This window comes from Orbicella franksi, chromosome 1, assembly GCF_964199315.1.
Source record: "Orbicella franksi chromosome 1, jaOrbFran1.1, whole genome shotgun sequence".
In the NCBI taxonomy this organism is placed as follows: domain Eukaryota; kingdom Metazoa; phylum Cnidaria; class Anthozoa; order Scleractinia; family Merulinidae; genus Orbicella; species Orbicella franksi.
In genome coordinates, this window is record NC_138145.1 from 23,389,479 (window position 1) to 23,401,403 (window position 11,925).

The 11,925-nt window shown below is 41.1% G+C and overlaps 1 protein-coding gene and 1 pseudogene across 1 annotated transcript; both read left to right on the forward strand.

The window, feature by feature from the left end:
• The first annotated feature begins 1,383 nt into the window (after positions 1–1,383).
• Positions 1,384–4,085, forward strand: LOC145478594 (chitinase-3-like protein 1). The gene is made up of 2 exons (XM_081456678.1): positions 1,384–2,154; positions 2,802–4,085. Exons 1-2 carry the CDS (start codon positions 1,798–1,800, stop codon positions 3,825–3,827), a joined length of 1,383 nt encoding a protein of 460 aa, XP_081312804.1. The 5' UTR covers positions 1,384–1,797; the 3' UTR covers positions 3,828–4,085.
• Positions 4,086–7,922: 3,837 nt separating this feature from the next.
• Positions 7,923–10,642, forward strand: LOC145479058 (chitinase-3-like protein 1; annotated as a pseudogene).
• Positions 10,643–11,925: the final 1,283 nt, after the last annotated feature.

Consider the following 11,925-nt stretch of genomic DNA (forward strand, 5'->3'; position numbering starts at 1 on the left):
GTATCTTGTGCTCCTTTGGTTTGAAATAGGGGGAAGTGTTAACGTTCATCTACGTTATGCCGTCGAACCTTCACTGAGGCTTTTGGGATTGGACGGACCAACCCAGGTCTGGCAGGGAATAGTCAAATGTATGCACCTACCCCGTCTTTTTGGGCACCGATCTCCAGCTACATCGACACGTATTCACAACACAAACCAAAGACAGACGCTCCAAACAGCTGTGCTGTTCTGTCGTTTTGCTTGGTCAACAAATGTGGAGTTGTTTTTGCACCCTTACAGCTGTGAAATGGATGTTTGCAACACCTGTAACACTGAACTGACACGATGCAATGATAGTTGCCATAGATCAATCTGACAACTGCAAGAGTTTGTACGATAGTGTGAAAGCTCTCACTGAGTTGCACTATTTCTGTAACTGAATATTCATGAACGTTTTTCTCCCTTTTTTATACTTAATTTGATTTCGGACAGTTTCCAGCCAAAGCTTTTTATCAATCCTCTTCATAAATATAAAACTTTAAGGTAAAAAGCTGTTAAAATTATAAGTCTAAACGTTTTCGATCTGTTGATCATCATCAGACTCATAATTTTGACAGCTTTTTACCTTAAAGTTTTATATTTTACTTTTATCGGCGAAGTGTATATATAATCTTCTTCATGTTACCAGAGTTTGACTACTCAGTGTATGAGACACACACAAAAAAAACACAAAACGTCCAAAGGCAAAAAGATAAACTAAAAACAGTACTGAACCTTTATGCCTATGTTATTTTAACTTGCAACTCTATCTTTTTTCCGGGGGTAGGCTGGGTGTATCAGAAATTTGCGGAATCTATCACTGGGAAGCTACCGTGCTGATGAGTGGGTATTGTGTGTCATCTTTGGATCTTTAGTATCACGTCTTTTGGTGATCACACCATCGGCAACACCAAGAAACTGCTGGTGCGATTAAGATTTGACAACTAAGTCCTAAAATGAAGAGGCAGAAAATCTATACAGTAGCAGTTTTTAAACACTGACACATGCCCATTACGCTTTGACGCTCCTCTTTAATTTCTTCACCACTCAATGAATCGACTTTTTAAAGGAAAAAGGCAGTGAACCTCGTAGTTCCTGTCGGCTGCATAATTATTAACCGCATATACACCGTAGACGGAAACTAGGCTAATGAAATCTGTACTTGTTAAAATTTTACGTGTTCTTTTCCTATCAGTATTTCAGTGTGATGTTAGAAGAAAAATGCACGTTATTTCTTAAATCTCTAGATACGATTTTTGTTTATTTCTTTATTGATATATCTATCGCGACAATATAACCGCCGACAGTTTTATGTTATAAAGAAAAATGATGCAGAAACTATGCTTTGCATTGAGTTACTCACTTTGTCAATCTTCCCTGTTTGGATAGATATAAAGAGGCTATCTACCATTCACCTTCGCACCTAAAATTCTACAATATTATGATAGTACAGTTTAGAACTGCCATAATGGTGATCAAATAAAGGTACAATGTTTAAAAAGCAGGCTAAACACTCAGACATTGCTGTCAAGAGTGTCAAACTACTGTCCGTTGTACAACTGACACACTAAACAACCCACCCGTGAATTTACTCTGCTGTTAAAACTCGGGATTTTTGTTTCAACAAACGATGTATCGTGCTAACCTGCGATTGGTTTAACATCAAAAACAGGACATCTTCGTTAGTGTAGCTGGCTTCAATCCCAGGGCGAAGATACCTATAAAGTGTCCCGTAGAAATGCCTTCAGCCACACTGTTTCGGCATTTGTTCAAAGAGTCATGAGAGCTTACGTTCTTCTCCTGCTGGTGGCTTTCGCCTCCTACATCAACGCCGAGGGCTATGTACGAGTGTGTTACCACACAAACTGGTCTCAATATCGTCCGGGTGCCGGCAAGTTCTTTCCTGAAAACATCGATCCTCACCTATGTACCCATTTAATGTACTCATTTGCAAAGATCGACAGGAGCAACAAACTGGCCATGTACGAGTGGAATGACGACAAGTTGTACCCAAGGTTTAACGCCTTAAAACAGAAAAACCGTGAACTCAAAACACTGTTGGCTGTAGGAGGATGGAACCACGAAAATCACAACAGCCCATTTTCCAAGATGGTCAAAACCGCGGCTTCTAGAAAGGTATTGCCACACCTCCACCTTTTCTTACACAGCTTCTATCATCAATAACTTGTCTTGATGCCTCATACTTTAACTCTAATTCCCCGAACATCGTGTTCAAGTATACGTTTTTTAAAAAAAATAAAGGAGTGTTACGTTCATTCTAAATTTATCACTTTTTACCTTTCTACCTTTTTGCTTTGTGTTTTTGCCTTCGCGACATGTGCTCATGATTATACAGGATGTGTTCTCGTCCCTTATATGTGCTGTCGTTCTTAACGGGTTCTTTGTAGAGCAAATATTCTATTTCTTCTCTGAGTGATTTTTCCTCTTGCATTGAAACTCCTGTTAATCTAAGCCTGACGATTAGTGTTAAATGTGTTTAAATATTTAACTATACTGTTCCGAACTTCAAGCACCTTGCCAAAGTATAATAAACATTATATTTTATCATTCGTATTGATCACTTTTGTTATCTTTTATATATATGATAACTATGTTACATGTATGTAAAATCATTTAACTGGACCGAAACATGGTGCCAAAGGCTACCGAGAGTCGTGACTCTCCTTTTACAAGTATTCGACAACTTCGGGTTTCATTTAACTAATAGCAATAATGTCTTGAGTTATAATGGAGTATCGTCATTTCCACTCTTTCCATACCAGGTATTTATCGACTCGTCAATTGAGATGCTGCGAACATGGGGCTTTGACGGTCTCGATTTGGACTGGGAGTATCCTGGAGTTCGTGGAGGCTCACCACCCGGAGATAAACAGAAGTTCACCATTCTCTGTCAAGAGCTGTTGAACGCCTTCAAGGCTGAAGCAGCCCAAACTGGAAAGCCCCGCCTATTGCTGACTGCTGCTGTGGCAGCTGGCTATAAAACTATCGATAAAGCCTATGAAGTGGCCAAACTTGGTCCATTGCTGGACATACTCAACCTGATGACCTATGACCTTCACGGCACCTGGGACGACGTGACGGGACATCACACAGCCATGGTAGGCGATGACAAGCTGACAGTGCCATTCGCAGTCCAATACTGGATTGACAAGGGATTTCCAGCCAACAAGATCGCTTTGGGTCTTGCTACATATGGACGAGCATTCAGCCTGAAAGACCCTGGCAACAGCGGCCTTGGTGCTCCCAAACATGACTGGCAGAAACCCCATAAAGGTCAATATACCAGAGAGGCTGGATTCTTGGCTTACTACGAGATCTGCAAACTTGGCTTAAATATTGTCTCGAATAACGCCGTGATGGCTCCTTACGGCCACAAGGGTACCATCTGGGTTGGCTTCGATGATAAACACAGTTTGCATTACAAGGTAAAAGAGGTAATTATGAAAAAAGGTCTCATGGGATCGATGTTCTGGGCCCTCGACTTGGACGATTTTAGTGGCAGTCAATGTGGCCAAGGTAAATATCCTCTTATTAACGCTGTCAAGAAGTATTTAGGTGGCTACACACCCCCGCCACGCCCCACTGAGCTAACTCCACCGCCTACCACTCAAGGGCCTACCGAAGGACCTGGACCTGCTACGACCATGCCACCAACCCAAGGGCCTAAACCACCAACCGATGGTTGCGTAGCACTCCCACCTTATGACAAGCAATCGGGCATGAATGAATGGTGTCAAATCAACTGTGCTGCTGGAAATTGTCCTTCGTCACACTGCAATTGCAGCTAGATCAAGGCAGGGCTGCAATGATGTAGCCATAAAAATGTAATAGATTGGAAAGTAGAATAAAAGCGGTGTGAAGGAAAAGCTAAACGTTTCTGTTCTTTTTGCATTTTAATCTTTCGTGATCTGCTTTTCAGTTTCGTTGAAACGTATTCTCTTTCACATAAGCATCAGTTCCCAATCGATGGCGCCTCCTGAGAAGGTACCCCACAAAAGCCCTGTTGTCTGACGCATGTCTACGCTTTCTGCGAAACTCTACACTCGTCCGAAAAAGTCACCCCTAAATTTATAACACAAAACAGTGTTTCGCAGCTCCCCGTCACTATAACACCTTTAGTATCAACATGTCGTTTACTTTCTACCATAATATATCTTTCTTTTTTGAAGTTCTCAGTGCTGCGCGAAATTAAAAGGTACATTAGAATAAGTGGTCAAATAGCGACGAGTGAACCTAGGAAATAATTCGGTTGAATTTTGTTAAAAAGGGAGTAAAAGTGTACCGTTTTACCGAGTGCTTGTTTGAATACAGTGTTACGCTTTTTGGCTTGGTAACCTCTAGCATACTCTTCAGAGGAACTATGTAAGAGATTGTTCTGCATTTTCGGCCTAGCCGATGCCAAAATTATCACCTAGACACTAACACGTTCGGTTATACACGAAGTACGCCTAGAACACCAAAAGAATATTACGAAGTAAATTTGTGAGTGGGGGAGGGGGATCAAACCGTGATTAGTGTCTGGTGACTTTTTGAATGACAGAAGGGCGCGCAGAACTTGAATACATTTGCTCGTATTTTTGAACTGAGATTAAAACCTCGTGCGTGGGCGTGACTTGTGAACTAGTGTAGTAACTTCAATCAAAGTAGGGTGATTGTTTTAGGTTTCCACTGTTCTAAGAGCTTCACTTTTCGAAGTGCTGCTTCCGGGGGGCGGGGGAGTATTCTCACATTCTCACATTCTCACATTCTCCATTTTTACATAGATCAGGTTTTGTATATGTTATAATGCACTGACTCAAGGTAGTGCTTGAGACCGATTTTTAATTCTGTAGGGAATAGTGCGAACTTACGGCAAACGTCGGAAATTAAGTTTTCAAGTATGGGTCAAATAACTATCAATCACCGGGAAAAAAGGTTAGAAATCTTCGCTTTATATCCTTAATCCTCTGGAGACTTAAACTTCTGTCACTTCAGAAGGAAATTCAGAACCAGTTTCAACAGTAGTAATATTATCGTCCTTTGCAGCCTATCAAAATCCGAACTCTGTAGAGCAATATTATGACCCTCTAAGAAATCGAAAAAAATCCGTATTTTTAGCGGGTTTTAGTATAAAGCTACAAGCGTTCTATCACAAATGAGGCTCTCTGATTGGCTGCACTCTTCACCGTCTATTCTGTTGTAAATAGTAAGTACTGTAGCCTAGCAGAGTGCGGTTGTAAACAAAATGGTAGCCGCTTCTTTGCGTCCTCGAAGTGTCTAGTAGTGGACTAGTAGATAAGATAAGATAAGATAAGAAGATAGGATAAGATAGCTTTATTTAATATACACGGTTTTTCCATCAGTCAACAAAATTACTGGATTATCTACTTATCTGCCTAACTACAATAAAAGTTAAAAAAACTGCTTTTCGTGGAGGCCGTGTCTAAAAATTTACTTACAATTAAGATATTACTTTAAACCGTGGCGACATAATTTAGATTTGAAATCGGTCAGTGAAGATGCTTGTCTTAGGTCTACAGGTAAGTTGTTCCACAACTGAGCTCCGCTGTACGAAAAACTTCTCTTAAGATAATCAGTTCGAGGTTGTGGAAGAACTAATTTGTTTTCGGTATTCCTTAAACGATAAGCATTTACGTTGTCACGATATACGAATCTTGATCTCAGATAATCAGGTGTCATGCCATTTAATATTTTATACGTTAGGATAGACTTCCGTTCCAATCTTTGATAGTAGAATCTTCGCCACCCTAGTGCCCGGAACAAATCATCCAAATTACTATCATAGCTCGCAGACATTGGCATGCGAGCTGCGCGATTTTGAAGCCTTTTGTAGTTTTTCAGAAAGGACCTTGTTACCGTTTCCCCACACTACATTGCAATGATCAAAATGTGGTTGAACAAGGCTATTATAAGCTTTAATTAAAACATTAAATGGAGTAAGATGCCGAATTCGTTTAATTGCACCAATGGCACAAGCTATCTTCTTAGAGATATTTTCAATATGACACTCCCAGTTTATATTTTGATCGACATAAACTTTAAGGGATTTAGCGGAGGTTACTTGTTTTACTGCGTTCTCGTTTATAGTAAGAGAGGGACTTTCCATAAATTGTGATAGCTTCTGCCTTGGTGCAATAAGCATAAACTCAGTTTTTGTCATATTTAGGGTCAGCTTGTTAGCAGACAGCCGTTCGTACACATTACTCAGGTCGTGATTAAGGCGATAATTCATTGCTGGCAAGCGTCAGGCTGGTATCATCCGCGTGCATTCTGGGTTCTGAATATGTCAGACAATGTGGTAAGTCCTTAATATATATCAAGAACAGAAGAGGTCCTAAAATTGTTCCCTGGGGAACACCACATTTTAGACATTTCGGAGTTGACTCACAAGAATTAATACGACAATCTGACTTCGATTATCTAAATAAGAAGTAAACCATTGATGGCTGGACCAACGAATCCCGTAGTATTGGAATTTTCGTAACAAAATATTGTGATCTACCGTATCAAATGCCTTTTTGAGATCTAAAAAGACGACGGCATTAACAAGACCACGGTCTATGTCCATGGTCCAGTAGCTTCGATAAGTTCCGTGAGCGTGGAATGCAAAGACCGAAAACCAGATTGATGGTACGAGAGAAAGTTGTTTGTAGATTTATACTAAGACAAATAGATTATTGGCTCACAATTTCAACGTGTGATAGTTGGCTCCGGCTGCGCCCTCGTCATCGTTCACGCTTTACAGTTCACCACTAAATTTTCTCCGATTCTTATTGGTTTAAATTGATCATGTGACGCGATAGTGTTCATCGGTGGATACTAGATGTCCAAAGTGCCCATTCGAGGAAAATAATCGTCCGAGAAATTTTTTCCGTAAACAAGCGGGCTTGAAGGAAAAGAAAATTAAAGATTGATTGATCTACATTAATTTTAGTGGGTGCTGTCTTTTGCCTTTTTCAAATTTTAAATTTGGCTTTACGCCTTTCATCTAAAAAAGTTAAAAATAATTCATTATCATTTTTGAACTGGTTCGCGAAAGAAAATTTAGTGGCGAACAATTAAGATAATATCGTGTTTTTATGACTCGGAACTATCGGTCTGATAGCTGCCCCGCGGAAATTTGATGTTCTTAAAACTAGCATATTTACCCGAGAAGCGAAGCTTCGAGGGCAAATATTTGTTTTAAGAACATGGAATTTTCGCAGGGCAAACTATCAGCCGTTAGTTCTTCGACAGAAACACTATCATTTTAAATAGGAATCGCGAGCGATTGATCCAATCGTTTTAGTGGAGTTCTATCTACATTGTTTTCAAATAACGATTTCCAACAAGAGATTATCCAATTATTTCTCTACATATTAAGTACGCAGCTTAACGCTGTGGCAAAATTCACGCACGGATTGACCTGCAGCAGCTGTTTACACATGCTTGGCATCATTGACCATGACTTAGTTGAGACATTTGAGGTTTTAAAGTCTGACTAGGAAATAGTTTTGATAGAAACCTGTTTAAACGTCTGTGTTATGGATGCCATACATTAAACGACTATTTATTCAACGTGATACTATAAAATCTAAAAGATAGTTTGCAGTAATTTTTATGTATTCTGTTCAGTGGCATTTGATTAAATTCGTAGAACAAAAAGAACGTGCTCGTGAAAAAGCTTCAGATTTGTTAAAAAGGCACATCTCTTCTTATTACATTTCGAGAGCACTTGGTTTTTTGGTTATACCCAGCTAAATAATTCGTATTGATATATTGAAAAACTCGTCAAAGCACAAATTCACCGTCCGGCTGAAGTTCAACTTTTAACTTCGAAACCTTGATCTCATATCATACATGTACTAACAGCACTGGAAATATAAAGATACTGTACTGTTTACACATGACTTAGGTAATAATATCACAGGTATTGTAAAACTTACTGGTGAAAAAAAAAAACTGCCTGGTGATCAAATAAAACAGGTTTACTACACCGAAAAAGACAGGGCCGGAAAAGAAGTGCTGAGCTACGGCCGTCTTTAAACCGACACATAGAACAACTGTCCCTAGGATTTACGCTGCTGCAAAAGCTCAGGTGCTTTCTGGCTGAGCAAACAATTTCAACGCCTCGTGTTAATTTCCGATTGGCTAAGAGCAGAAAACAAGAGCACTTCGTTTGCACAGATGCCCACAAATGCAAAGTGAGCGTGCCTATAAAGAGCCATTCAAAATCATTCCTAACTATATCGCCACGACTTTTGTTTCAAGAGCCATGCGAGCTTACATCCTTCTCCTGCTGGTGGCTTTCGCCTCCTACATCAGCTTCAAGAGCTACGTACGAGTGTGTTACCACACAAACTGGTCTCAATATTGTCCGGGTGCCGGCAAGTTTTTTCCTGAAAACATCGATCCTCACCTTTGTACCCATTTAATGTACTCATTTGCAAAGATCGACAGGAGCAACAAACTGGCCATGTACGAGTGGAATGCGAAAAGTTGCACCCAAGGTTTAACGCCTTAAAACGGGAAAACCCTGACTTCAAAACACTGTTGGCTGTAGGAGGATGGAGCCACGAAAATCATGATAGCCTATTTTCCAAGATGGTCAAATCGCGGCTTCTAGAAAGGTACTGCAATAGTTCCACGCACTCACATTTCTTACTTTTTTTTTAGTATGGCTTGATTGCCGAGTAACATTTTTACACGTATCATATACGAAGCCAAACATCTGTCAAATTCTGTCATACGTATAATTCTGATATTCCAAAAAAACTGTTGGACTGGTTTTCTGTTTTGTTAACTGGCCTTTTCAGTTGCTGTGGTAGGACAATTCAAGTATCAGCGTAGTTAGCTTTTGCTTTTGTTTTGTTTTGTTTTGTTTTTTTTGTCGTTGTCCAGCCCTAAAACAATGAGTATTTTTTTTATGGTCTTTACCCAGCTTTTTCTTCTTGAATATTCAGTAAACATATGTATCTGCATTGTGTAACCAGATCAAACGTACATTGACATTAAATTTCGTAGTTATACGGTTGGATAAACTGGCGTAAATAGTAAAAACAAATACGAAAAGTTTCACGGTTGCTCAAACTTCAGAACGAGAGCATATGGTACAGAATTGCCATGAATGATATGCCAAGCTACTCGGTAAATTATGCTAATGCCATCTCGGGCTTTGACTATTGGCCTCCTTTAATTGATATTTTTTACACTGACGAAGTGTGTTTTTTTAATCTGAAACTCAAAAGTCCATATTTTTTCATTGGCATCTGTGTGCAAACGTTTTCATTTTCTTATGTGTTCTCGTTAGACGTTTTTAACACTATTCCGTCCACGGCAGGTATTTTATTGACTCGGCAATAATGATGCTGCGAAAATAGGGCTTTGACGGTCTCGATCTGGATTGGGAGTATCCTGGAGTTCGTGGAGGCTCACCACCCGGAGATAAACAGAAGTTCACCATTCTCTGTCAAGAGCTGTTGAACGCCTTCAAGACCGAAGCAGCCCAAACTAGAAAGCCTCGCCTCTTACTGACTGCTGCTGTGGCAGCTGGCTATGCAACTATCGATAAAGCCTATGAGGTACGCAAACTTGGTCCATTACTGAACATACTCAACCTGATGACCTATGACCTTCACAGCAACTGGGATCCGGTGACCGGACATCACACAGCCATGGCAGGCAATGACAGGATGACAGCGCCATTTGCAGCCCAGTACTGGATTGACAAGGGATTTCCAACCAACATACTCAACCTGATGACCTTTGACCTTCACGGCAACTGGGACGACGTGACGGGACATCACACAGCCATGGTAGGCGATGACAAGCTGACAGTGCCATTCGCAGTCCAATACTGGATTGACAAGGGATTTCCAGCCAACAAGATCGCTTTGGGTCTTGCTACATATGGACGAGCATTCAGCTTGAAAGACCCAAGCAACAGCGGCCTTGGTGCTTCCAAGCATCCTTGGCAGCAACCCCACAAAGGTCAATATACCAGAGAGGCTGGATTCTTGGCTTACTACGAGATCTGCAAACTTGGCTTAACTGTTGTCACGAAAAATGCCGCAAAGGCTCCTTACGGCCACCAGGGTACCATCTGGGTTGGCTATGATGATAAACTCAGTTTGGAATACATGGTGAAAGAGGTAATTAAGAGTAAAGGTCTCGTGGGAGCGATGTTCTGGGCTCTCGACTTGGATGATTTCTGTGGTAGTCAATGTGGCCAAGGTAAATATCCCCTGATTAACGCAGTTAAGAAGTATTTGGGTGACTACACACCACCAAAGCCGCCAACTCAAGGACCCCAGCCAACAACCGATGGCCCTCAACCGCCTACTGACCGACCAGGTCCAGTTACGAAAGCGCGTCCGGTGCCACCCACGAACGGACCAACTGCGCCACCCTCTGGATGCGAACTACTGCCACCTTATGACACAAACCCAGCCATGGGTGCATGGTGTGTAGCCAACGGTGCTGCTGGATATTGTCCTGCGTCCCACTGCAAGTGCAGCTAGATCGAGTCAGGACTGAGTCAAGTTTAAAATGGTTGCTAAAGCAGAATAAAAACCGCGTTAAATGATAATCGAGTTGTTTTATTTTAGCCTCGCGCAATCATAATAACGCCTTCTGCTAAGTATTGCTTGTATCGTTGTGCTAATCTTTCCACTGTGCAAGTCAAATTGGTAAATCGATAACAGTTCACAATTAGTACACGAATTCATATTATTACGCTATTCGCCTTATACTGTATGAAGGGGTAGAAAAACTTTGGCCATTTTTTTTTTTTTTAAATTTTTCAAGACATGAGGCGTTGCCAGGACAATGTTAACTGATTAAGACCAGCCTGTAAGCAGGCTCCCCTTTGAGTCACGCGAGCGTGCGGCGAAGAGCAAAGCGATCTGGCAGGAAGGAGTCTGGTGAAGAGGTGCCAAGAAAGTGAAACGTTCTCGTCTCGCGGCTTCGTTGCTCGATTTCGCGCTCGCGGCTACGCCGCGCGCTTTGTGCTCCAACGTGTGCTCCAACGTAAGCCTGCTCGCAGGCTAGATTTAGATGATCCTGAATGACGCCATATCTACTCAAGAATAATTAAGAGAAAATTTATTTGGGCAATATCCGAAGATTTGCACACAAGTAACAACTGTGAAACCTTCAGCTAAATGTTTCCAGCTAATATTCGACAAAATACGTTGCAAACAGGCAGGAGAATAAGTCGTTTTGACTCTGGAACTGAAGGAATTCATATCGGCCAGGAACTTTAAAGGCTTAAAAAAATGGATGTCACTTTTATTACAAGCGTATCCTTTTATTCAAGCCGCCGAATTTGTGAGTGCCAGTTCATCAGAATATACATGTAGTTGCTACAAAAGGCCTTCTTCGTATTTTACCTAACGTAAATGCCGAAAGTTAGTCTCCTTCAGAGCCGTTATTAGGGACGTCAGAAGCGTTGCGTGACGACCCTAATAACGGCTGCGAAGGAGACTAGCCGAAAGTAAGCCGCATAGCGTACTGTATGACTAAATATCTTTCTGATAATACAAAATAGATTTAAAAAATTTCTATCAGCCCCAAACGGCCAATTTAGCCCAGTCGAACACAATTTGGGCCCCCAAACCACCATATTCAAGAACTACTTCGGCCCAATCTGGAATTCATTTAAGTTCGTGGGTCTACGTAGGCCCGCGAAATTTGAAAACTCTTTGGGCCCTTATCTAGACAGCCAATTAGGAACCCAAATAGCTACATTGGCACACCACTCACCAAAATGCCCTTAATTTTGGGACTAAAACAAATCTTTTGAATTTAGAAAAAATGTGCGCCCTATCAAATTTAACCGCGCGAGTATGTTGTGCCAAATGCGGTGTTCCCCTTAGAAAAAAATATGAGGAGAGGGTGGGGGGAGCA

Excerpts from the sequence above, each read along its gene's own strand:
- LOC145478594 (XM_081456678.1), top strand. The coding sequence starts at position 1,798 with ATGAGAGCTTACGTTCTTCTCCTGCTGGTGGCTTTCGCCTCCTACATC. Across the intron at positions 2,155-2,801 it reads AAACCGCGGCTTCTAGAAAG|GTATTTATCGACTCGTCAAT; the intron begins GTATTGCCACAC and ends TTTCCATACCAG.